This window comes from Vulpes lagopus, chromosome 15, assembly GCF_018345385.1.
Source record: "Vulpes lagopus strain Blue_001 chromosome 15, ASM1834538v1, whole genome shotgun sequence".
Classification (NCBI taxonomy): domain Eukaryota; kingdom Metazoa; phylum Chordata; class Mammalia; order Carnivora; family Canidae; genus Vulpes; species Vulpes lagopus.
Window position 1 is genome coordinate 8,903,606 of NC_054838.1, and position 25,483 is coordinate 8,929,088.

At 39.0% G+C, this 25,483-nt stretch overlaps 2 protein-coding genes and 1 pseudogene across 6 annotated transcripts in view; all 3 read left to right on the forward strand.

The window, feature by feature from the left end:
- The window catches only part of UEVLD (UEV and lactate/malate dehyrogenase domains), a 50,544-nt gene extending 29,029 nt beyond the window's left edge, over positions 1 to 21,515 (forward strand). Inside the window, exons 6-10 of one of the 5 annotated variants that reach the window (XM_041729757.1) lie at positions 6,922 to 7,066; positions 8,060 to 8,233; positions 15,278 to 15,341; positions 17,292 to 17,415; positions 18,413 to 21,515. In XM_041729757.1, the coding sequence (XP_041585691.1) occupies positions 6,922 to 7,066; positions 8,060 to 8,233; positions 15,278 to 15,341; positions 17,292 to 17,415; positions 18,413 to 18,580 (675 nt within the window). In that variant the 3' untranslated portion in view covers positions 18,581 to 21,515. Of the gene's footprint in view, positions 1 to 1,697; positions 2,069 to 6,895; positions 7,067 to 8,003; positions 8,234 to 15,277; positions 15,342 to 17,291; positions 17,416 to 18,412 lie in introns of those variants that run through there. The other 4 variants (XM_041729756.1, XR_005983868.1, XR_005983869.1 and 1 more) reach the window with 4 other exon arrangements.
- Positions 21,516 to 21,787: 272 nt separating this feature from the next.
- On the forward strand, positions 21,788 to 22,772 carry LOC121476557 (annotated as a pseudogene).
- Positions 22,773 to 24,774: 2,002 nt separating this feature from the next.
- The window catches only part of TSG101 (tumor susceptibility 101), a 43,784-nt gene continuing 43,075 nt past the window's right edge, over positions 24,775 to 25,483 (forward strand). Inside the window, exon 1 of the mRNA XM_041729759.1 lies at positions 24,775 to 24,944. Coding sequence (XP_041585693.1) covers positions 24,903 to 24,944 — 42 coding nt within the window. The 5' untranslated portion in view covers positions 24,775 to 24,902. The remainder of the gene's footprint in view (positions 24,945 to 25,483) is intronic.

A 25,483-nucleotide genomic window follows, 5' to 3' on the forward strand; every position in this document is an offset into this window, starting at 1 on the left:
CATGTATGAGTACATCATTCTTTTTATGGCTGGGTAATATTCCATGGGATGGATATACCACATTTTGTCTGTTTATCAGTCTGTGGACTTCTGGGTTCCATCTTTTGGCTATTGTGAAGAGAACTACTATGAACATTCATGTACACATTTTGTTTGAATAACTGTTTTCACTTCTTTTAGGTATATACTCAGAAGTAGAACTTTGTGCTCATATGGCAATTCTGTGTTTAATTTATTGGTGAATTAATAGTGTGCTTTTGAATATCTTTATTAATAGTACACATAGATCTAAATAGCTCTATTTCTTCGAACAGTTTCATAATATTTTGTCATATGGCTGTCTGTTTCTTGTTGGGAGACATTTAGGTTGTTTTTTGTTTTCTCGTGCTTATAAATAATAGTGGGGAGAACATTGTTATGTGAAAATTTTTGTGTACTTCTCTAGCAAGATAAAGTAGAATACTGGGTCAAAAGATACGTGTTTTCAAAATTTATATTGTTAAATTCTTCCCAAAAAAGTTGTTCCAATTTATATTCTCACCAACAGTATGTAAGTGTTCCTGTTTGCTTTCTTTTGATTACTTGTATTCTTTTTTTTTAATATATTTTATTTATTCATGAGAGACACATACAGAGAGAGAGAGAGGCAGAGACACAGGCAGAGGGAGAAGCAGGCTCCATGCAGGGAGGCTGACGTGGGACTCGATCCCGGATCTCCAGGATCACACCCTGGACTGAAGGCGGCACTAAACCGCTGAGCCACCCGGGCTGCCCATATTCTTTTTTTAAAATTACTTTTATTCTAGATTAAACATAGCTAATGGGATCATTGTCCTATGACATTTTGATCATGGTTATTATGTTTATTATGTTAATCATGTTTACTAGGATATATTTTATCCTTTATAATAATAGTATTTACCATTTTTCTAAGGAATCAGTAACATATGCTAGGTACTTTACATATATTCACTTACTGTTACTTTATTTATAGATGGCTCAGAGAGATTGTGGCTTAGAACATTCAGTTAGTAAGAGGCTAAACTAGGACTTCAAACAAAAATTTTTACCAATTTCTCATGGTTCATTCCAGAGGTATTCTGTGCATATCGAAACATAAATGTTTGTGTGTATGGGTATATGCATGCATGTGCATGGAGAAAAAAGTGTTTAATAGTTGTAAACTTTAAAATAGTATGTTGTTGACATATGGAAAAAGCAAAAATGTGCTCAATAGCCAGTGTTTCTTGAAACCTAGCTTGTTGATGAATCACCTTAAAATTACAGATGTCTGGGGTTCATCTTACAGATGCCTGGGAATCTCCACTTAGATAAGCAGCTTTATAAAAAAAGCAGCTTAGGTAATTTTTATACCCATGAAAGGCAGTATTCTAAAAATTATACATAGTGACATAATTGCAGATTATAGAATCAGCATATGGGAGTATGACCAACATTTTAGAAAAATGAACTAGAACAATAGAAAATATTACAGTAGTATTAAAGGAATTTTCTGTAATGTTTTTATTTTTCTATTATATACATGTATTGTGTTTTGGGTTACAATAGAAAATGTATCTCATGCCATGCCCATTTCATGGCATAGGTCATGATCAAAGTTTTGAAATTCACTGTATTACAGTTGAAAATCATTGATTTAAGCCCTCCTCTCCTTTCCCCCTCTATATTTACCCCAGGTAAATACTTCTTCATTATCCTCAACATGCCCTTCATACTTGAAACTGGAGTCACCTTCTCTCTAGGAAACCTTCCAGAGTAACCCTTTTGCCAAATCACTCATTGCTCTTCATGATTTTAGTATTGGTATGTGAAATTTATGTTGTATCACTTTTTTCTCTAACTGGGACATTTTATCAAAGATACGCCTTTTATTCTTAAGACAATCCTCTCTAAAGATAGAGATATGACATAACATACAGAGTTCATGGCCTTAATTTGCCACATATGGTAAATCTTAGAAAAAGTCTCAGTGTAGTTTATACAGCTCCAAAACCCAGATCACTGTGGCAGTAATTGTTAAAGGCGCTCATTTGAACTGAGGAGTGATTCCCTACCTTACCTTATATTTTATTTTATTTTATTTTATTTATTTATTTATTTACTTACTTATTTATTTATTTATTTATTTAATATATATTTTATTTATTCATGACACACACACACAGAGTGAGAGGCAGAGAGACACAGGCAGAGGGAGAAGCAGGCTCCATGTAGGGAGTCTGACGTGGGACTCGATCCCGGATCTCCCGGATCACACCCTGGGCTGAAGGCGGTGCTAAACCACTGGGCCACTGGGGCTGCCCCCTACCTTATCTTTTAATATGAGTGTTCTTTTTAGCATTAAAACAAAAAAGTCTACCTCTGTTCATCAGCCTTTTAGTCATTGACTGAAATAATGCCTAAAGCTATTGGGAAGTCATTCTTTGGTGGTACTCTCCCTCCCCCCACCCCCAACATAAGATTTTTGATAGCTGTCATCTCAACAGAATTTCTAAATTAAGGGTCATCATCATTTCTAGAATTTTGTATCACAGCGAAGAATAATTTGAAAAGAACATATTTTTATGTAATTTTTATTATAGTTAAGATGGCTTAACACTATACCAGAGAAATAAAAAACACTTGTACTGTTTCCAGTATATTCAGACTGATACAGCTAGAATAGTTCAGTGAGGTCTCCACAGCCTTTGGATGTTATTATTTGCCTAATTGTCCATGGTTCTGAATAAATAATTCAGCAATGATTTAAAATGAATGTATTTCATTTTTCAGTACATCATTCTCATAATCTGAGAACAATAATATATCAGAGCATGAAATCTTATTTGCTGGATCCTTTGACATGCTTGATACTAGATTGATATTCCTAGTATAACTGTAAGCAGCCACTAGTCTAGGGCCTACGGTTTGGGAACCAGTGGCTTGGCAGGAAGGAGTTTTTCTGGGCTACCTATGCAGCTGGATAGAGGTAGGAGGTTTGTGCTCTGGGAATCCAGATGGTCATTAGCCTCTGGCCCCCTTATCACTATGCTAATAAGTAAGTGGTAAAGTTAGATTTGGAGCAGGCAGTCTCATTCTGAAGCTCTCCCTTCCAACCCCTAAGCCCCTAAGATATAATAAGTATTATATCTAGGGCAAGGACACTATGTCACTCACTTTGTGTTCTTTGGGCCTAATACAACTACCTATAACATGACAGAAACCTTAGAAGAGATTTATTGAATTAATTATTATTGGATAAACTTTTATTTTGATCCTTAACCTTATAATTTATATCATATCTTTACCTAGTCATGCTTAAAGTTCTTCCCAATTCTCTTTACAACTGTAAAATCTCTTTCCCCATATTAAATCACCAACTTCTTTTAAATCAATTTTATTTTGTATTCAAGTATGATTAACATACAGTGTTATATTGGTTTCAGGAGTACAATATAGTGGTTCAACAATTCTATACATTTCTTGTTTCTCATCAAGATAAGCTTACTCTTAAAAAAAAAAAAAAAAGATAAGCTTACTCTTAACCCCCTTCACATTTCATGCATGCATGGCCCCACTCACCTCCCCTCTGGCAACCCTCTGTTCTCTATAGTTAAGAATCTCGTTTTTTGTTTGTCTTTTTTGTTGTTCATTTGTTTCTTAAATTCCACACAGAAGTGAAAACATACGGTATTTGTTCTTTCTCTGATGTACTTAGCATTATACCCTCTAGATCTATCCATGTTGTTGCAAATGGCAAGATTTCATTCTTTTTATGGCCAAGTAATATTCCACTGTATAAGATAGCTAGATAAAGATATGTAGGCAGGTAGGTAGATAGGTAGATATCCCATCTTCTTCATCCATTCATCTATTGATGGACACTTGAGTTGCTTCCATATCTTGACTATTGTGAATAATGCTGCAGTAAATATAGGGGTGAATAGATCTTTTTGAATTAGTGTTTTCTTTTTCTTTGGGTAACTAGTAGTTGAATTACTAAATCATATGGTAAGTTTATTTTTAATTTGAGGAACCTCCATACTGTTTTTCCACAGTGGCTGTACCAGTTTCCATTCTCACCCAAAGTGCATGAGGGCTCCCTTTTCTCCAAATCCTTGGCAGCACTTGTTATTTCTCATCTTTCTGATTTTAGCCATTCTGATAGGTGTAAAGTAATATCTTATTTTGGTTTTAATTCGCATTTCCCTGATGATTAGTGATGTTAAGCATCTTTTCATGTCTGTTGGCCATCTGTATGTCTTCTTTGAAAAAATATCTATTCACATCCTCCCTCTGCCCATTTTTAATTGGATTGTTTGGTTTTTTGGTGTTGATTGGCATAAGTTCTTTATATATTTTAGATATTAACCTTTTATCAGATATATTATTTACAAACAACTCCCATTCAGTAGGTTGCCTTTTTGCTTTGTTGATGGTTTTCTTTGCTGTGTAATAACTTTTTATTTTGGTGTACTACTATGGCTTAGTTTTGCTTTTGTTTCCCTTGCCAGAGATAACATATCTAAAAAAATGTTTCCACGGCTGTTGTGAAAGAAATTACTGTTTTATGTTTTCATCTAGGAATTTTATGGTTTAATGTCTTCGTATTTAAGTCTTTAATCCATTTCAAGTTTATTTTTGTATATGGTGTAAGAAAAGGGTCCAGTTTCATTCTTTTGCATGTAGCTGTCCAGTTTTCCCAACACCATTTGCTGGGAAGAGACTGTCATGATATATTCTTGCCCCTTTATCATAGATTAATTGACCATAAAAGCATGGGCTTATTTCTAGACTCTCTTTTCTATTCCATTGATCTGTGTCTTTATTTTTGTGTCAGTACCATATTGTTTTGATTACTACAGCTTTTAATAGATCTTAAAATCTGGGATTGTGATACCTCCAGCTTTGCTCTTTTTCAAGATTGCTTTGGCTATTTGGGGGTTTTTGTTAAACCATCATCTTCTAAGGGAAGATCTGAGAAGGAAGAATGCAAGAAAAATATTCTGAGTGCCTACCAGGTACGAAGAATTTAGTTGCCTGTGAGGCAGTATTTACCAAACCTTGTCGTGCATGAGAATCACATGTAGAGAGGCATTCCTGAGCTTGTATTTCCCCTTATATATTTTAAGTAAATCTTCAGAACATGGGATAATCTGTAATTTTATTACCTTCCCAAGTTATTTTGAAGTACCCAGCCTAGCATTTAAGAACTGCTGCAGGTGACTGATAGAAATGGAAGACTCTCTACTTAGTCAGAAGCAGCTTAAAGTTAGGTGTAAAGATACACATGCAAGATGTAAACAGTAATTCATGACAGCAAAAGAGTAATGAGGCAATATATGATTAATTGCCTAGAGAATGGCATACACAGTGAGCACTCTTGGGGTTGTGTGGAGAGAGGTACTACTTTCAGCTCAGTAGGATTGAGATATGTGCCAGATCTACCAGGACTAGGGAGATTTGGATTGCCATGGAGAATAGGGGGTGAAGATGGGGAACGTAGGTATCGGTAAGTGACTAGATCTTGGAGATGGACAGATGAGTAAGACACAAACAATTCCTGCTGTCACAGAGCTCGTAATGTGTTTAATGTAGTAGGCAGTTGAACACATATCTATCTAACATGTGGTGAGTACAGTGAGAAACATTCCAGATAGAAAGAATTTGGATAAAGCCCATATCAGGAAAATGAGAGAAATATGCTGGGGTTGGATAGGAACCAATTCAGCTTGAGCCAGAGGTTTACATGGAGAATATAAAAAATACTAGCTTCTAAAAAAAAAAAAAAAAATACTAGCTTCTAGGCTCAAAAGAAGAGAGTAAAAGGCTTGGGAGCTTGGCAAATTTAAGGAGTAGGAAGCTTTTCTTGTGCTTTCAAAATCATATCAGGCTGCTACTACTCTGTTTATTCCCAAGGCAACCTTGAGAGTGAGGGCATTTGTAGCATTCAAAGTAGAGAAAGTTAAAGGGGCGGGGAGAAAATAAATCATCCTGGCAAGATGGGTTGGGACCAAATTCTAAGGTCATAAATTGAACTGTTCACTGATACTTGGTAATATGGACAAGTCACCTAATCTCTAAATAATCAGTTTCCCATTGTGGGCTTCAGTATAAGGAAAATTCTGTTAAAAAAAAAAATGAAGGGACGCCTGGGTGGCTCAGTGGTTGAGTGTCTGCCTACGGCCGGGGGTGTGATCCTGGAGACCCAGGATCGAGTTCCACATCAGGCTCCCTGCATGGAGCCTGCTTCTCCCTCTGCCTGGGTCTCTGCCTTTCTCTCTGTCTCTCATGAATAAATAAATAAAATCTTTTTTAAAAAAATGAACCAAGACATTTTATCTTGATTTTCCAGCCATTTTTTTTCTTCTTAGAGTAGAATCCTTAGTAAGTAAAACAGATACAAGCAGAACTAATCTGCTTGGAGAGGTCAAAGGAAACAGTATGGAGCTATGCCTACCTGCCTTCTTTCCACTTATTCCTAATCCTTCCACATGGCCTCCGAGTCATTTTCAAGGAATTCTAGGACTCCTAAACTCGCAGTTTAAAAATCAGTGATGCAATTGATTATAGGTTCATTTTGCCTATAGTATATTACTTATTTTTCCTAGGAAAGTTGTACATCACAGGAAGAAACAAAATCCTTGTTTATAGGTTCTGGATCCTGTACTTTATTGCTCTCTTTCCCCCCTTGGGATACACTCTTGCTCTTAATCATCTTTCTGGAAGCAAACCCCAGCACTTTGTTTACTTTGATGGATATAGAATTGATCTGGAGGCACATATGCCCAGAAGCTCAATACTTGTTGAAAAAAAAAAAAAGAAAAGAAAAGAAAAGAAAGAACTTGATTAAAACCTAGATCTCAAGCTCAGACTGTTTCTTTTTATTCATTAGATTTGTCTGCCTCTGCTCATTCCAAGGTGGTGATCTTCACGGTCAACTCTTTGGGTAGTTCTCAGTCCTACCTAGATGTGGTACAAAGCAATGTGGATATGTTCAGAGCCCTTGTCCCAGCTCTGGGACATTATAGTCAGCATGGTGTCCTGCTCGTTGCATCTCAACCAGGTAAAAGGTTTTATTCTAAGTTAATCTGACAGTCCAGTGCATCAGTAGAATTGCTATTACTGATAAAAGTCATAAAACTAGATTATAAAGAAACAGCTAGACTATTCAAATTGCTCTTCTCCTGAACAATATAGTACTGACATATCCTGTCAACTAGTTGCTTCTTATGACTGGCAATAACTAGAAGGTTACAACTTACAGTTTTTTATGTAATACCACCATCATTCTATTCCAGGTTTTTAGCCATGTCTCCTTCAGTGAGAAAATGGTTAAACACCCAAGAGAAAAATACAATGGCTTTATGTGAAAGATCTTTTATTAACTGTAAAGTGTCATAAAATGTTGGCATGCCAGTGTGCGTTTTTCACTTTTTGTATATTACAAGTTGTTTTTGGAACTGTTTTACTTTAAAAAGAAATATTTTCAAAGAATTAGGTGGTATTGGACGGACTCAAATTGGTGAACAGGGTTTCTTAATGTTCCCAGTATAAGGTATACATTTTACATATTTTCCTATAGTAATTGGTTGAGGGACACTGGTCTCTTTAATTCCTGACATCCTTTTGGCATGGCAGGAAAAAAGTAGTTGTGTTTGTTCATAATGTTGTGCTGTGTAGCAGTAGTATGTGATCATTATTTTAATTTAAAGATAGAAATTCACCTAAAAATAAAAAATGAGAGCTTGATCAATGAAAAACAATTATCTCTTTCTGGTTTCCTGTACCAGTTTTTATCTTTCTTATTTAATTAGGAAAATATTTCCCACTTTTAATTTGTATTCAACTACAAAGTTACATAAAATCATGCTGATGCCTGACTGTGATTTTAATATACATTAAAAATACGATTTGCTTCATGGTGCATTTAGGACCTAGGAAGAATATATAGAAGCTCTACTATATTTACTAAATTAATCACTGTTTTATTTATGAACTAGGCTGGAAGTATATATTTAAAAAATCTTCATACTTTCACCTTGTATGTGATATTTAGTGGAAATCATGACGTATGTGACATGGAAACTGAGTGCATTTCCTGCAAATCGAGTGATCGGAATTGGATGTAATCTGGATTCACAGAGACTACAATATATTATTACAAATGTTTTGAAGGCACAGACTTCAGGAAAACAAGTATGGGTTGTTGGTGAGCAAGGAGAAGCCAAAGGTAAGAAATACATCTTAATTAATTATACTTAAAAAAAATAAAAAAATAAAAAAATAAATTATACTTATAAGCGAAGTCATCAGTGGCCACGATATTCAGATACATCTGGAGATTCCAGAATAGTGGAGTTTGCTTGGCTTTTGTTTCACATTTGAGCGCTTTCTATGTACCAGGCCCTGCATCGTGAATAGACTCTTCAAGTGTGTCATTCTCATTCATTTATTTTTCCGAAAGTTTAAGATTGGGCAAGACCCCTTAGTTTTATGTTTTTTAATTGAATTTCAGAGTCCAGGATTAATTTGAAAGTTTAATTTTCTAGAGAGCCATGTTTAAATGAACCCTAACGCATGTACAGAACTTTTTCCTTTCCGCTCCCCACACTATAGCCTTGCTTACCTTTCCTGAGTTCAGACTTTCTCCCTAGGGCCATACTTCCTGTTTCTCACCTTTTTATTTTTATTTATTTATTTTTTAAGATTTTATTTATTTGTTTGTTTATTTATTTATTTATTCATAGAGATGCAGAGAGAGAGAGAGAGAGAGAGAGGCAGAGACACAGGCAGAGGGAGAAGCAGGCTCCATGCAGAGAGCCTGACATGGGACTGGATCCAGGGTCTCCAGGATCACGCCCTGGGCTGCAGGCGGCGCTAAACCGCTGCGCCACGGGGACTGCCCTGTTTCTCACCTTTTTAAACAGAATTTTCACTTTTTGTTTATCCTTATGACCTTTTTCATCAGCCCACTTTCTCTCTTCCTACCACAAAAAGCATTCAGTTCCCCAGATTGGAAAGCCCTCTTTCCTATTCAAAAAGAATACTTTCCCTATTGAACTTGAAAATCTCTTCCTTTACCCCCTTACTGTTTTCCGTTATGCTATAAAGTCAAGTTCATCATCTGACAGAAGTGCTGTTTGTCCTCATTTTGTATAAGAGTATATAAGTCCCTACTCTTTACTCCTGTGTAAGACAGTAGTATGATATGAAAGAGGTATAGGGGTACCTGGGGGGCTCAATCAGGTAAGCATCTGACTCTTGGTTTCAGCTCAGGTCATGATATCAGGGTTGTGAGATCGAGCCCCACATCAGGCTTTGCACTTAGCGTGGAGTCCGCTTGAGATTCTCTTTCTTTCTCCCTGCCCCACCCTCTGTTGGCTCACTCTCTCAAATAAATAAATAAACAACACATAAATAAATTATAAAACATAAGTAAATACATAAAAGTAATACATAAAATATATATAAATACATAAATAAATATACATAAACATATGTATTTATTTATTTAAATAAATAATAACGGTCAGTCCATAGTCCCACAAAGCAAATCACCTTCTCAAAACCATTTCCTTAGAATTTAAAGCTTCCTATATGCTTGGATGTCATTAAAACAAATTATTAACAGTGGTTGTATCTGGACTAAAGGAAACTTCGAAAAATGTGTACTTGTCAGTATTTTCTAATTTTTTCATTATGGGTATGTGGTATTTGTATAATTTTTAAGAAAAATTTAATAAAATATAGCAGTATTTAAATCTACGTAAATTGGTACTGGCTACCTAGAAAATTCAATGCTAGGAAGACCAAGGCAGTGGGGTAAATAAACCTTTATAAAACCTGACATTGTGATTGAGCAGGATGACTTTTCAGGCTTAAAATGCCCCGACACTAGACGCTAATCAGCAGGACCCTAGAAAAGGGTAGCAAGCAAGAACTTGGAGCAGATATATTAGAATAAGGAATGTCTAGGGTTGCAAACACACCTGAGACCCCATATTTTACTCACTAGTACTCTTTGAGTTCTGGTCCACGTTGGTCTCTTACTTTTTTGATTCTTGTAGCTCTCCCAGTTAGTTTCTGTTTCCCCTCTCATCTACCTTGTAAATGATGCCAAATTAATAATGATATTAGCCAGAACTTTACTGTGTGCTTTTATGTATGAAATCAGTCTTCCTAAATTATATTCCTCTTTTCAAAAACCTTCACTGGCTTTCTCTGACCAAACTATTAAATTCCCTTGGTTGGCATTCAAGAAGTTCCAAAATACAGTTCTAATCTTCCTTCCTCGTTATTTTTGAGGAGGTAGTAATGTTATATTTGAGAGCTGAAAGGGAACCAAGGGATCAATTACATTTTGTTGTAGGGAGCCAGCAATGGCTAAAGAGATGGTAAGAGTGATCTACCCAAGAACCTGGAGTTTTTAGGATCAAAGAAGGACTATAAAGCCCAGGGCCTGTGCCTCCTAGCCCTACCCCACAGCTTTGTTTTAGCCACAGGAAACCTTGCCCTTCTCCCACTGTCAGCATGTTCAAATTTCATCCTTCGAGGTGTAGTTCAAGCCCTCCTAACTCACACTGGGAAGCTTTCCTGATCATATCACTCACTCCACAATGATTCCTTCACCCCTTTGAGCTAAAAGCTATTGTTAACTGTACGGTAATTAACCATATAACCGATAAACATGACGTTTATTCTTTTGTTAAACTGCTGTTTGTTCTGACCCAGCTTGAATATTTTGTGGGTATATCTTCTCCTTATTGAAAATGTAAATTATTAAGCTGTTCTCTTAATTGAAAACATTATAAAAAATTATATAGTACAAAGATATATGTAGTAAAAAACAAGTCTCCCAGGATCCCTGGGTGGCGCAGCAGTTTGGCGCCTGCCTTTGGCCCAGGGCGCGATCCTGGAGACCTGGGATCGAATTCCAGGTCGAGCTCCCGGTGCATGGAGCCTGCTTCTCCCTCTGCCTGTGTCTCTGCCTCTCTCTGTATGACTATCATAAATAAATAAAAATTAAAAAAAAAAAGTCTCCCTTCTATGCCAGATACCTAGTCTCTCTCCCTAGATTCTGGCACAGTTACCGGTCTCTTGTGTAACCTTCTGGAAATGTTCTGTGTGTAGATAAGCATATATATGAAATATTTTCTAGGTAGCCAGTACAGTATATCAATCTGCACCTTGCCCTTTTACTTACTGATATGATGTGGAAATGATGCATAATAACATATACAGATGGCACATTCTTTTAAACTACAGGATACATCAACATTTATTTAACCAATCCCCCTAATAAGTTCCAATTTTTGAATGAATAGAAACATTTCACAATATGGTTGTATTAATAACTCAAATTGTAAAGAGTAAATAAAGGATAGTGAAATTGATAAATAAGCCTCAGGCACTGCGCTGACTTTTGTGGGAGCTATATTGGTGTGTAAGAACCTGCTTATATCTAGCACAGGAAATGACTATAACGGGAAGCAACATTGACTTACTTGCTGTGGGAGTGGTTCATGGGAAGTAGGATAAAAACACAAGGAAAGGATATAGTAATTCTTTCTTGAGCTCTCAAATGGGAGCTAGAAATAGAGGAATGGAATGTAGGTACCTGTGAATTGGGATCACTTAAATGTAATATTATGTACTATTTGACCTATAATAAAAGAATACATATAGGGTATAAAATATGTTTTAAAGGGACGCCTGGGTGGCTCAGCGGTTGAGCATCTGCCTTTGGCCCAGGGTGTGATCCTGGTCCCAGGATCGAGTCCCACATCAGGCTCCCTGCATGGAGCCTGCTCTCTCTCTGCCTGTGTCTCTACCTCTCTTTGTGTCTCTCATGAATAAATAAATAAAATCTTTAAAAATATGTTTTAAAACATAATAGAACAAATATTCATGAATCTACAGTCAAAAATATTATCAACACCACCCAACCCATCTCCCTATGTCCCATCTAGACACCACCATCAGATCATTTTTTATCCTGTCTTGTACTTTGTTTTAGAGGTAGTCCTATACACCATAGGAATAACTTACCCCAGCCCCAAAGCCAGAAATGGCTAGAGGCTCCCTCTGCTGGTTTATTGTGTAAAATACAAGGGGTTGTATTTTTGCATAAGTGACATCACCACAGTAATAGTGATAATAATTACTTTTCATTGAAAGCCTACTATATGTATTAAATGTATTACATATCTCACTTAAAAGTTACACACACCCTCTGAAGGAGATAGTGATCTTCCAAATTAATAGATGAGGAAGCTTGAGACTCCATGAGGTTAAGTAATTTGCCCAAGATTACATATCTATTAAGATTTGAACCCTGCTCTGACTCTAAAGTTGTGCTTTTTCCTACCCTGACTTACTTAATTTATCTAAAGCATTTAGTGCAGTGTCTAGCACAGCATAAATACTCAGTAAATAGTAGTTTCTATTGCGGCGATTGGCAAGACGTTGATGAATAGAAAATTGGCAAAAGGATATGTAAAATTACACTTTGAAGTAAAGCAACATTAGGACTTGGAAGCTGTTATAAGAATAGTAGGCGTGCAAATAAAATTAATCCTCAAGTATTTCCGTGACAGCCACAGCCTAGAAGAGGAATACAGGACATACAAGGCCATTTAGGATGAGTTTTCTGCTTCCCTTCTCTCACCAGCTTCCTCTTCTGCTCTCCTGCCAGGCATTCAATGCTAGTCATAGGGTCAACTTACAGCTTCCTGGAGTGATTCATGCACTCTCATGCCTCCTTGCTCTTGCACCTGATTCTTCCTTTCCCTGAACATTCATTCACTTGGCTGATGCCTGCCTGCCCTTCAAGATGGGGCTTGAATGCCCCTCTCCCAGGAGCCTTTCCTAGGTTTTCACATTAAGTAAGTTCATGCCTCTGTTATAACCATTATCACACCGTATTATAACTGCATATTTACCTTTCTGTTTCCTGCTGCCTAACTGCAAGCTCCTTGACCCTGGAATGCCTCAGTAAATGTGTTCTGAAATAATGTTGAAACTGTCTTGTTGTGACTAAAGGTCATTCATATTAATACACACACACACTGCAATTAGATAGCAGAACATATGCTTTGGAGATGCTGTTTCCAGCTATGATATTAACATCATATGTAAACTGCAGATAACTCCTTCAAATGATGGCTTAGAAATCCAGGGGTTGGATCTCAGAACAGAATATTAGGTCATCTGCTTTGAACATCAGTCATATACAAGGGAATGTGTTGTATGCAATGGAAAAGTTTCCCCATGATCATTGTTCATTAAAATTTGGGGGGCCAGAAGATTGCTGTTTTTGGGAATTGGAGCCAGAAAGATAATGATTGATTAGTTACAATATTTTAAAGGGTTCCCTAAAATAGGTTGGACATATATTTAGGAAATTCGAAGGCCTGGGCAGTAAATGAACAAAAAAGTCCACCTAAACTTAATTAAAAATTCTAATGACTGTGTCACAAGCAAAGTTGAACACAGTGAAGTTTTCTCCCTCTCCATTCTTTCCTCCTGGCTCTTAGAAGTACGACTCAGAGAGGAAAGAATGAATGTGATATACATACACACACACTCATAACTTTCAGATTTTTTTGTGCCCTTTCTCAGCATTCTTATTTCTCCCTTGTCCTTTTTTATTCATTCTTCCAAGGTCTGTAAAAATGCTGTATTCCATTTAGCAGACATTTCCCCCAATTTTCTATCGTGACTATCAATAATATACAGAAAACTTTTAGTAAGAAATTCATATATAACCATTCTAAGTAAAAAGTATTTTTTAAAATCTCTTAATCTGTCCGCATATATTTTTCATATAACAGTTTTGGGTTTTGCTTTTTTTGTCTTAATGTAAAAGTGTAAAAAGATTTTTTTTTTTTTTATTTCCCTGAAGCAGGGGGAGGAACAGAGGGAAAAGGAGAGAAGGAGACAGGAGACTCTCCATTGAGCATGGAACCCAATGTGGGGCTCAAGTTTGTGACCCTGAGATCATGATCTGAGCCAAAATCAAGAATCTGAAGCTCAACCCAGCTACCCAGGCACCGCTTAACATAAAAGCTTTTAAATTTTTTTCGTTTTTTTTTTTCAATTTAACTGTTGCAAGCATGCTTTCTTCTTTGTTGATAAAATTTTGGATTGTGTTGTGAAGTCAGTTCTGCATCATTTCCTGTGCATTCTATACCATAGTTAAAAATACGTGAGAGGACTCAAAAGATCACATGGCCCTGGTCTCCTGCATGCTTATAATCAGTTTGAGGAAGAGGTACCTGGATACATATGTTGTCCTTTGTTGCTGACCCATCACTAAATGGCCTAATTTTGAATGCAGTTTAGAAGACTTATATGTTGGGGTGCTTGGGTGGCTCAGTCGGTTGAGTGTTTGACTCCTGATTTTGGTTCAGGTTGTGATCTCAAGTGTTGGGAGATGGAGCCCCAGGTCAGGTTCAGTGGGGGGTCTGCTTGAGATTCTCTCTGTGCTTCGCCCCCCCTGCACTCTTTCTTTCTCTAAAATAAATAATCTTTTAAAAAAGACTTCTATCTTAAACATAGTCTTTATATCCAAATGTATTTTTATTTTGCCTACCCCAGTACAGATTTGTGTCAAAGAATGTCTTCACACAGATGAGAAATAGATGAACATTAGGAGGATTTCAACATGTTTCTGGCAGTTTCTATTTAATACTAAAATGTAGTAAATGTCCAATTTATTGTATGTATTAAATGTGTAAATGTCCAATTCATGCTCATAGCTTTGAATTTTTGAATTGTTTTTGCAAATGATGTAATGAAAGGAAATGGTAACCCAAAAGATCCTCTTAGCAAACAGGACCCTGGCTCTCTAACAGCTGTGGAAATCAAGGCAAAATAGGTGACCAAATTATTCCTTACCTGTGAAAGAAATTATTCTCATTGTGTTCCCAAATGGAGCAATTACTAAGGGTTTGCAGTGCTTGGAAGTCTATTATACACAGCCTGCTGAGCAAAGAAACTTTCTCCTTGGAAAGTAAAACGGCCCTTGTAGAACTAGTGTTGATGAGAGAACACAGATCCTGCAGACCGCAGGTAGGCTCTGGGGATCAGGTGTTTTGCGGGGATTGCAACTCCCAGGCGGTTGACACAGCCTACCCAGTGCCATCAGTGGAAAACTATTTCTAGAAAGGGAGGAAAGTATTTAGAGACCCTTGACTGCAGATGATCATTTATCACATCTTTATCCTAAGGGAGTTGTTGGCAACTTATAATTAATTTTTCCTTTAATTTCTAGTGCCTATATGGGGTGGCCAAGAAGAGGTAATGAGTCATAACTCTCAGGTGCAGTTGTCCACCAGGTAACAGCATCGATTTGCATTTACCCAATTGAAAATCATGTACTTCATAGCTACCATTACAACTGTTCACACAGCATGCCCTTACCAGGCTTCTGCCAGCAAACTTAGCTAGTATGGACAATTCCAAAGTACAAGGGAATAATGCTTTCTAGTCTTTAGTTTCTTATCTGAAAGAAGATCCAGGAGTGGTTTGCAAATTTTATTTTACATACACAGTGGACGCATAAAGGATGGAACAGGTTTCTTATTTGTAGTCCGTGATTTCCTGCTCTGATAGGTCAACATCTGAGGATATTAAGAATTTTCTTAATGTAGAAAGAATTTGTCCATATATCACTTAAAATTAATACAGGGGTGCCTGGGTGGCTCGTTTAGTTGAGCATCTAACTCTTGGTTTTGGCTTAGGTCATGATCTCAGAGTCATGAGAGATCAAGCCCCACATTGGGTGCTGTGCTCAGCAGGAGGGAGTCTTCTTGAGATTCTCTGTCTCTCCCTCTCCCCCACTTGCATGTTCTCTAAGTAATAAATCTTAAAAAAAGTAATATATATTTATTGATCATACATAAATACATTTGGAAACTAGTCTAATATGAATGGATAAGCCATATAAGTTCAGGGAAAAATAAATAAAAAATAAACAGTAGTGAGCAAACCACTGTTTATTAGGTGCAAGCCCTCATGGCCCATACAATCTAGTATGGGTGACACAGTAATCAAATCTCACAACTAAATGTACAGATAGATCCTTCTTTTACCTTTGATCAGAAATCTTCCAAGGTCTGTGCCCTAGTTTGTACTCCACACACTGTATATTTTTATGCCATGTGTTGTCTTACCATCACATAATAACATACATTTCTGCAGTTCAGAAATTTTTAGCTTTTTAAACCTTCAGCTTAAGACTTTTAGACTATAACAACTGGAAAGAATATCCTCTTACTGCGAAGAGTAGTGTTTTATATAATCCATTCCGATCTGATTCTGTGTAATTCCACATTTGTAAGGAAATAATTATAAAAGGAAGAAATCAAACATGTCTATTTAATTTATATCATTTTTATTATTTACGAAGAGAATGTGTGCTATTATAAAACCTCATATACTGCAGATATCTATAAAAGAGAAAGTGAAAAGCTGGGGGTAATCCCACTCTCCAGAGACAACTACTGTTATAACAGCTTAGGGTGCACATGTCCACATATTTTCCCAATGCTTATGCAAACATTATCATTATTATTTTTATTATTTGTAAAATAATAAATGTATGCTATTCATATTACCTTGAAACTTAGTTTGTTTCCTTTATAATAAATCTTGGACATTTTTCCATATTACATATAAATATACCTCATTCCTTTCTGGAGCTATGCAGTACTACATTTGGATAGTGATTTATTGAAACACCCCTCTTTTGAGGAGTTGTTTCCAGAATTTTTGCTGTCTCACACAAGGCAAACATGCATATATATTTGCATACTTGAGCATTTTGTAGTGGAATAAAATCCCTCAAGAGGAATTTCTAGATCAGATGTTGTTAAATCTTCCTCCTAAAAGATTATATCACCTTCCACTCTCAAGAGCAGTTATGGGAATGCCTGTTTCTCTGTAGCTTCTCCAAAAGTATTTATCAATCTTTTTAAATTTGTCTATTTTGATAGGTGACACTGGTGTATTATTTTAACTCATATTTAAGTATTAGTAGACGTAAGCTGCTTTTTATGATATTAAGCTATTTGTATTTTCTCTCTGTGAATGACCTGCCTGACATTTTAAGAAAAGTTTAATCATTAGATTATTTGTAGGCTTTCCTGACAATTGCTATATAAGTTACTTCTGAATCAAAAAATTAATACCTTTTTTTTTTTTTTAATTAATACCTTAAATGGTCTAAAACTGAATGCATACTTTGTTAATTTCCTGAGTTTTTTGTTTTTGTTTTGGTAACCTAGAGCCATGGAACTGTTACGGGTTAAAGGTCAAAGATCCTGGTCTGTTGGACTATCAGTAGCTGACCTGGTTGACAGTATTGTAAACGATAAAAAGAAAGTACATTCTGTATCAACTTTAGCAAAGGTAATTGCTGTTTTCGTACTCTCATCGTTTTAAAGTTTAAAAGTTTTTAAACTTTTGTATTATTAATATAAATCCAGAAAAAGTGCTGCTCATACTAACTCAAGTGTCTTATCACTATGTTTTAGAATAACACACTGGAGGAGACAGTTTGGTCTAAGCCCTGTCCTGCTTGGTTATGGGAAGTCTGGACTTCTTCCAGCTTTCTTCTCCTCTTCCCACCCAATGTGATTTTGGGGAAGGCTCAAGAAATGTTTGTGTATTCCATAAAGTTCTTCTGGTTGTCACTTAGCACCTCAGCCATTCATGTCACCCCAGACTGACATGCCAGCTTGTCTTAGCTGGTCGTCAGTCTGCTTCTCCAGTTCAGTTTGACCTTGACTACTCTGTCCCAAGCATAAAATCCCTAAAGCACAGCTAAGACGAGGCACAAATGCTTCACCACATTTTCTTGAAAACTTCAAAATATCAAAACCTGGAAAGGAAAGCTTAAAACAGGTTACTGTATTTAACTGGGCCCCTCCCCAGTCCACCCCGATCATCTTTTTTCTCAGCCTCCGACCCACTACTAGCAGGCTTAGTTCACCTCCCCACAGAGCGGCTGTCTCTGAACACATGCCTCCTGTCTCACACACATTTTCTTAAGTAATCATGAGTTTGGAAATTAAATGAACACAATTTTTTTTTTGTTTAAGGTTGAAACAAAAGTTCAACTCATATCTGTTTATACTACAACTAGAAAAGCAGGGAAGTATCCATATTTGTGATACTAATTTTTTGCAGTGGGATGCCTGGGTGGCTCAGTGGTTGAGCAATCTGCCTTTGGTTCAGGTTGTGATCCTGGGGTCCTGGGATCGAGTCCTGCAGGGAGCCTGCTTCTCCCTTTGCCTATGTCTCTGCCTCTCTCTCTGTCTCTCATGAATAAATAAAATCTTTAAAAAATTTTTTTTTGCAGTGACTTAGCACTATCATAAACTCTTTTTTTTTTTTTTCATTTCAGGGATATTATGATATAAATAGTGAAGTGTTCTTAAGTTTGCCTTGCATCGTAGGAACCAGTGGGGTATCTGAAGTCATCAAAAACACAGTGAAGGAAGATACAGTGACTGAGAAACTCCAGAGCAGTTCATCATCAATCCATGATCTCCAACAACAGTTAAAACTTTGATTTTAAAGTTGTTAACCAGGAAGGAAAGGTCATTTAATTTTGCCAACATATATAGGGTTGAGAACTTCTATATCTTATTACTTACCCTTACAAACTGCTTGGTTAAGGTAGGTTTCCAGTTAGCTTTGTAATTTGAGACCTTAGGGAGTTAGATAAGGAGGGGGAAAAATCTAATTTTCTTTGTTGCTCTTGAGCTATCTAAACCATTCTTTAAACTTCAAGCAGAAGTAGACATTCATCTACAATATGCATCATTTAAATTTATGGATCCTCAACTAATAGCACACTCAGCACTTTGGGAATATTTTGAAAGTAATATATTTTTAAAAGAAAATGACTCCTTGACTGTTAAACACAATACGTTGAAGGGCCAATATTGATTGACAGAGTCTGCTAGGGATACTTTCAAAAGATCCCTGGCCTAAGGTATTGTTTCTTCTTTAAAATATAGTTGGTAGTTATGAGAAAGCATTTTATTTTTCCTCTTCAAATTAATTAGCTACCAAAAAATTAAAGAATTTTATGTGCACTTTCAAGTTTTTGATATGTGCACTTTCAAGTAGTAAAAGGGAAAGTGAAAATTTTTAATATTTGAAGAAAAAGTGTAGTTAAATTTCCAATGGGGCTATCCTTTCTGAAATTTTTTTTTTTATAACCTCTTCTTGGGCTATACAATAGATCTCCAACATTTTAAAAGCCTATTATGTTATTAGTATCATAGAGAAAGATGTATTTTTAGTGGAAATAGATTATGAAAAAAAGCCAAGCAATTTACTTTAAAGGTAAAATATGAGGCTTCCATAAAAAACCAATAGTCTTAAGGGGAAGAGGTAAGATGAACTGGCTGTTCTGAACAGATCCACTCCTGAAGAAATGATTCAGAGTATGCTTGCCTTATGGGTCAATAACAATAACTTCATATGTGAAAGCATATTATTACAGATGTGACACACAACTAATAGTAATAGCTAACACTTGACACTTCTATTTCAGACAGGATGATGAGCACTTTATTATTTTAATTGAATACTGAAAATAATCCACTGAGGTAGGTTTTATCATTTTATAGAGGAGAAAATTGAGGTGCCCAGGTGTCACGGCCAAGGGGCACTTATCCACACAACCTCTTCTTTTTCTAAGTGCTAGAAGGAAGAAAAAGCCTAACAGCCAAAATAGTTACCACAAGACCATAAAGCTGGGGTTCTGTACACTATGGCAGGATTACTTCTACTCTCATGTAGGGACTGTCTTTCTTTTTTATTCCAACAGAGTTTTTTGAAAGGTTGATTCCCTGACTTCCCAGACTTGCCCTCAGCAAACAGCAAAGGAGAGAGTGCAGTGAGACAGGTGTTTGCTTATTTATTTATTCGTTCAGATGGTATTGCCTGGAAGCCTACAACATACCAGGCTCTATACTGGGCACTGCAGATACAGTGGGGAGCAAACCTCGACTTGGTGAAGCCTGTGTGGTCCATACAATGTAGTATGGGAGACACAGTAATCAACTCTCACAACTAAATGTACAATTGCAAGTATAATTAGTATTGTGAAGAAGTCCTAGGGTCTTTGAAAGCATATAATGGGTAAATCCAAACCTGGTCGGAGAGATAGGAGCCAGGTGGTTTATAAGGGGCAGACCCATCCTAGTTAGAAACAGTGAAACAAATGCTGATTTAGTAATGGATGCTTTTAATGAGCTTAAATCATAGAATGAAATTATACTCAGTGTCTCATGTTTAAGAAAGTAGAAAAATATAGAATACATTTGGAAAGATTCCCATGAGAATTACCTAGGGAAAAAACCATGGCCATTTGAAGACATAAGGATTAGTTCTGTGTAAGTTCACTACGTGGGTAGGTTATGTTGGTGTTACTCTTAACAACATATCCTCACTGTCGTGTTGCATGAAATAGGGAAGGAAAACTGAAAGAACCATTTCTTGTATTTGTCAAACTAGCCTTTTCTAGTATCTGTGATCTAATTAGAAATTAGATAATTTCTAATACGCTCTTCAGCCTAACTGCAAAACACTGTGTAATAGATGAATTACCCAGCGTTCACTCTATTAATTAGAAGTGAAGGTCAATGAATGCAATACAACATACTTATTGAGCATCTACTGCTATCCCAAATAGTGTGTTAGAATTTGAGTATTCAAAGTTGAGTAATAGCCTTTGCCCTGCGGAAGCCCACCATATAGAAATAATTGTCAGTTATTTCCTTAAATGTTGAGTATTATCAGTCATGTTGTCAGTACCATATGTAAGTCAAGAAGCAGTCTCACCACTACCTCACTATGATTTGGTGATAATTGCCATTCACGGTTCTTCTGTTTAACTTTCACTTTTTCATTTTTCCAAAATCATGCAGCATCTGTTTTTGTTATGATTTTTAGTGGGGCTTGGATTAAAATGCTTTGATTTTGTGGTGCAGAGATACTTTATTTTCCAATTTACATTGTAGCTTTCCTTAAATATCAAGAACAATGAGTAAAATAAACTTTGACTTTAAAATCACCAGAAGCGACAGCTGGGTGGCTCAGGGTGTGATCCCAGGATCCCGGGATGGAGTCACACATCGGGCTCCCCACAAGGAGCCTGCTTCCCCCTTTGCCTATGTCTCTGCCTCTTTCTGTGTGTCTCTCATGAAAAAATAAGTAAAATCCTAAAAAAAGAAATCACCAGAAGATGCCTAATTTGTTGAAAGAGTGGAAGGAAATTTATTCAGATTGAGAAAAAGTTTCTTTCATACAATTGATACAGTACCCAGGACATTTATTTATTCTTAAGTGCAAAATTAAGAGACTGGCTTTTGTTAATTGTTTTCAAGCTTTTAAAAATTACTTTTAGCAAAAAAAAAAAAATTCAAACAATGTATTATTACCTGCACTTCCCAATTAATAAAAAGCACAGTTGCTTTGAGGGTACTTCTGAATTAGCTGTGGCTCTAAGACCAGTTTGAGAACTACTTTGCTTTTAAGTGACACAAAAGGGGTGCAGCGGAAAGACAGACTGCCCTATAGTTAGGGTTGATAGAGCTGTGTGCTTAAACAACACATGGTGTCCATATCCAAAAACCTGATACCTGTTGGGTCAGCCTGTGCGTTGGCAGTAATTGAAGATACTTCCACATGGTTTCATTTAGGCCCTCTGTGACCTCACATGTGGATTTAGAAGGGGGGAGACTTTTCCTTTTGTCAACCTTGACTTTTCTTTGGATATGGAGAAACCAAAAGGCAAAAAGAACTCCACAAAGTGGGGAAAGACTATCTGGCTGGCCAATCCCAACCTGTATCTGAAGAAGCCAAAGAGAAACAGCAGGCTTCTGGTGAACCAAAGTTACCAGGAACCTCATCAAGTGGGACCAAACGGAAAAGATCTATGAAAGAAGGCGAAGCTTCCTGTTCAGAAAAGACGGCACAAGGCAAGAGTACAAGAGTAAGAATTTGGAAGAAAATCCCAGTTCCTCCATTACCTTTGAAACTGTCACCACCCAGCTTGCTTCACTGAGACATCCTACGGGCCTGCCTGGTGCCAAGAACTCAAGCTGAGCACCGAAGGCCAGAAATTAGATGTACATAAGCGAATCTGCGAATATGCTTACCCAGATCAAAAGAACATTCCTGTCACCGCAGAGGACGCCAAAATTCTCACACAAAGAAGATTGATGATGGACAAGGGGGAAATGTCTCTGGAAAGTCCTGGAACAAAGATACCTTCTGTTGGAACCTACCCTCCTGAAGTGGCTGCCCCCGAGGGGTCTCATGCTTTCCTAGAGTGGGTCAATACTGTTGTGACAACTTTGGCCCCAGATGCCGTGTTTGCCTCCTGGTCCAGGGCTGGGAAGATGGAGACAGTGGCATCGCCACAGGAGGCCCATGGTGTCAAGTGGTGTGGTCCATGGGAGAAGTATGCCTGCAGACACAGAAGGTTGGGTTCACCTGCAATTTCATGCAGGACAAGCCTGGGTGCCTGAAAAGCCGGGAGAGTATGCTCCCTCTTCTTGCTCCCCAGTTGTAACTTCCCACCCCCACAGCTGGAGGACAATATGCTATGCCCTAAATGTGTTCACAGGAATAAGGTGTTAATGAAAAGCCTCCAATGAGCTTTCAATAGCACAAAAAGGGACACAGCTGTGATTATAATCAATGGTACAAAGAGAACTACAATCAACTGATGGTCGGACTGTAGGCTGCTCACACCTTCCATGCTTCCTGCTTACAGGGACACAGGCTAGGGCATTGCAAATGTTACCCTCCAGCCTCCACTGGGGCTTGTGGCTTCATGGGTTGAGATGCAGGGGCTTTTAGGTTTAAATTGGAAGAGCATTTCAGAAATTACCATTCATTCTACTCAATAAGAAGAAAAAGTCATTCATACTACCAAAAACGTTTACCCTTCTGTAATAGAAGTGACCTTAACTTCTTTTATTTTTTATTATTTTTTAAGATATTTTATTTATTCATGAGAGACAGAGAGAGAGAGAGAGAGAGAGAGGCAGAGGCACAGCCAGAGAAGCAGGCTCCATGCAGGGAGCCCGATGTGGGATTTGATCCCGGGACTCCAGGATCACGCCCTGGGCTGAAGGCAGGCACTAAACCGCTGAGCCACCCAGGGATCCCCCTTAACTTCTTTTAAAGTGGGAACCAGAGCCTCGCCTGGCAAAGGGTTTGGGGGTGGGGGGTGGAGTGGGAAGTACAGGTGTGCTTCCATGCTGGATTTCTCTGCAGTTCTAACTCCTCCAGAGATGGCTACACCTTCCTAGTTTCAGGACTTCAGGCTGCTGAGTATTTTAAACCAAAGGGAAAGCTGTTATTCTTTCCCACTCTCAAAAACATACTCTTAATATACAAAACATTTTTTGATGTTTTCTTAATAACCTGAGACCTCTATGGTGTGTCTCTGGGATAATAATATAGAACACTTTGCGGGTATTATTTCTACTTGTAACTATCATGTGTGTTTCTAATGCTTAAAAATATTTAAGGGTCCTTCTGAATAATTTATAATGTATTAGATTTTAAATTGTATATCATCATAGGAGGCCATATGCATTGTGGGCAAATTATTAATATTCTTAACTCAGGATTAAGCCAAAAATCATGATTTTCTTTGGCATGATTCTTTTTTAAAACCACTCAAATGAAGTATGAGTAACATTAAAAAAAAAAAACCTATACATTTAATGTATATAATTTGATGAGTTTGATTCATTTAGAATTTTGTGTCCTTCCTAAATTTATACTGCTGTGGTTCTTAGAAAAGACTTGTTTTTCCCCACCTGTGTTCTTATGGCAGTTTCCAGCATTGTTTTATTGTTGTGGAATTGGAAATCATGAGATTTTTTTCCCCCTCTAATGTACTGGAAGGAGTAGTCAGGAGTAGTCAGAAACCTTGTAACCATTAGGATATGGACAGATTTGGGCAAGAATCCTCAATAAATGTTAAAAATGTCAAAAAAAATAGAAGGGGCTTAATACCACAGCCTGTTCCTCATTAGCACTCAGCTAACGTCATGCCATCGATCACACTTCATATCCTCAAACCCAGGCTTCACAGCACCCTGACCGACACGGTGTGCTCCGAAAACCGGCGGTGGGAGCGACAGCGACTAACGATAAACGGCCGCGAGGAACGTGCACGGACGGCAGACACCGTGGCCATCAAGCACCCACTCTTGGTCCGTACGAGGACCCGAGGAGGAGCCCGCCCCCCATGACCTGGGCGAGGCCACACGGGGGTTCTGACCCGGAGGGAGGGCTTCCGGGGGGGTCGCCGCCTGGGCCCCTGCATGAAGCTTGGGGAACTTTTATGCTTGAAAGAACAAGACCCGGGAGTCAGGCGCTGGGCACCGTCTGAGGCAAGCCTCATCCCAGGAGGCAGGCCAGGGCTCTCGCCTTCCGTTATCACAAGGGCGAGCCTCCGACTCGCGGCCCACATGGTGGATCGGCCCCGAGGCTCCCAGCAGGACCTTCCCGCTCCCCTCCTGCGTCTGCTCCGCTGGGCTAAGGCCCCCGTGGACCCCCCGCTCGGCTTACCCCACGGCAGGGCTTCGCCCCTCGCAACAGGCTCCCCCGACGCCCGGGATCCGACCCGACGGGCGGCCGACAGCCCTCCGCCCGCGCCACTCCCGGCCTCCGCCGCTGGCCCCGGAAGTGACGTGACGGAAGCGGAAGAGCCGGCCTGGCGGCCGACTTCCGGTCGCTAGAGGCGGGGGGGTGGGGGGCCGGCTCCTAGGTGTGTGACTGTGTGGGGCGGCCTGGGGCGGCCCCGGAGCGGCTGACCCTCTGCCTGCGGGGACGGGAGTCGCGAGGCGGCCGCCATGGCGGTGTCGGAGAGCCAGCTCAAGAAGATGGTGTCCAAGGTGAGTCCCCGGCGCGCGCCCACCGCTGCCCTCGGCGCCCGGCGGGGCCTGGCGGGGCTCAGCGCGGCGCGCGTCCCCGGCGGCCCGAGGCCCGAGGCCCGAGGCCCTCTGCGGTGCTCCGGCGTCTCTGCGGCCCCGGGCCCGGGTCGCCGTCGCCGGGCGGGGGCGGGGGCGGGGGGGCGGCGGTCAACAAAGGCGCGGAGCCGGGAGCCGAGGCCCCCGCCCCCTGCCGCCCGGCCCCCGTCTGCGGGCGGAGCTGGGAGCGGTCGGCCCGGCTTGGACTGAATTCTCCGTGCGAGCGGGTCCTCCGCTCCCGTCCCCGTGGAGGGCCCGTCCGCCTTCGCCCTGCCGGCCCGGCCCCCACACGTTGTGCCCTTTTCAGTTTTCCGCGCCTCCCGCAGCTCCGCACCCGGCCCGCGGAGGTCGGGGGCTGCGGGTTCGATGGACTCGCTTACAAGTGAAAACGTCCGGAGGAGCCCAAATACCGGCCCCTCGACACCTCCTCGAGTTCATTCCATGACATGAGACAACCGGTTTTG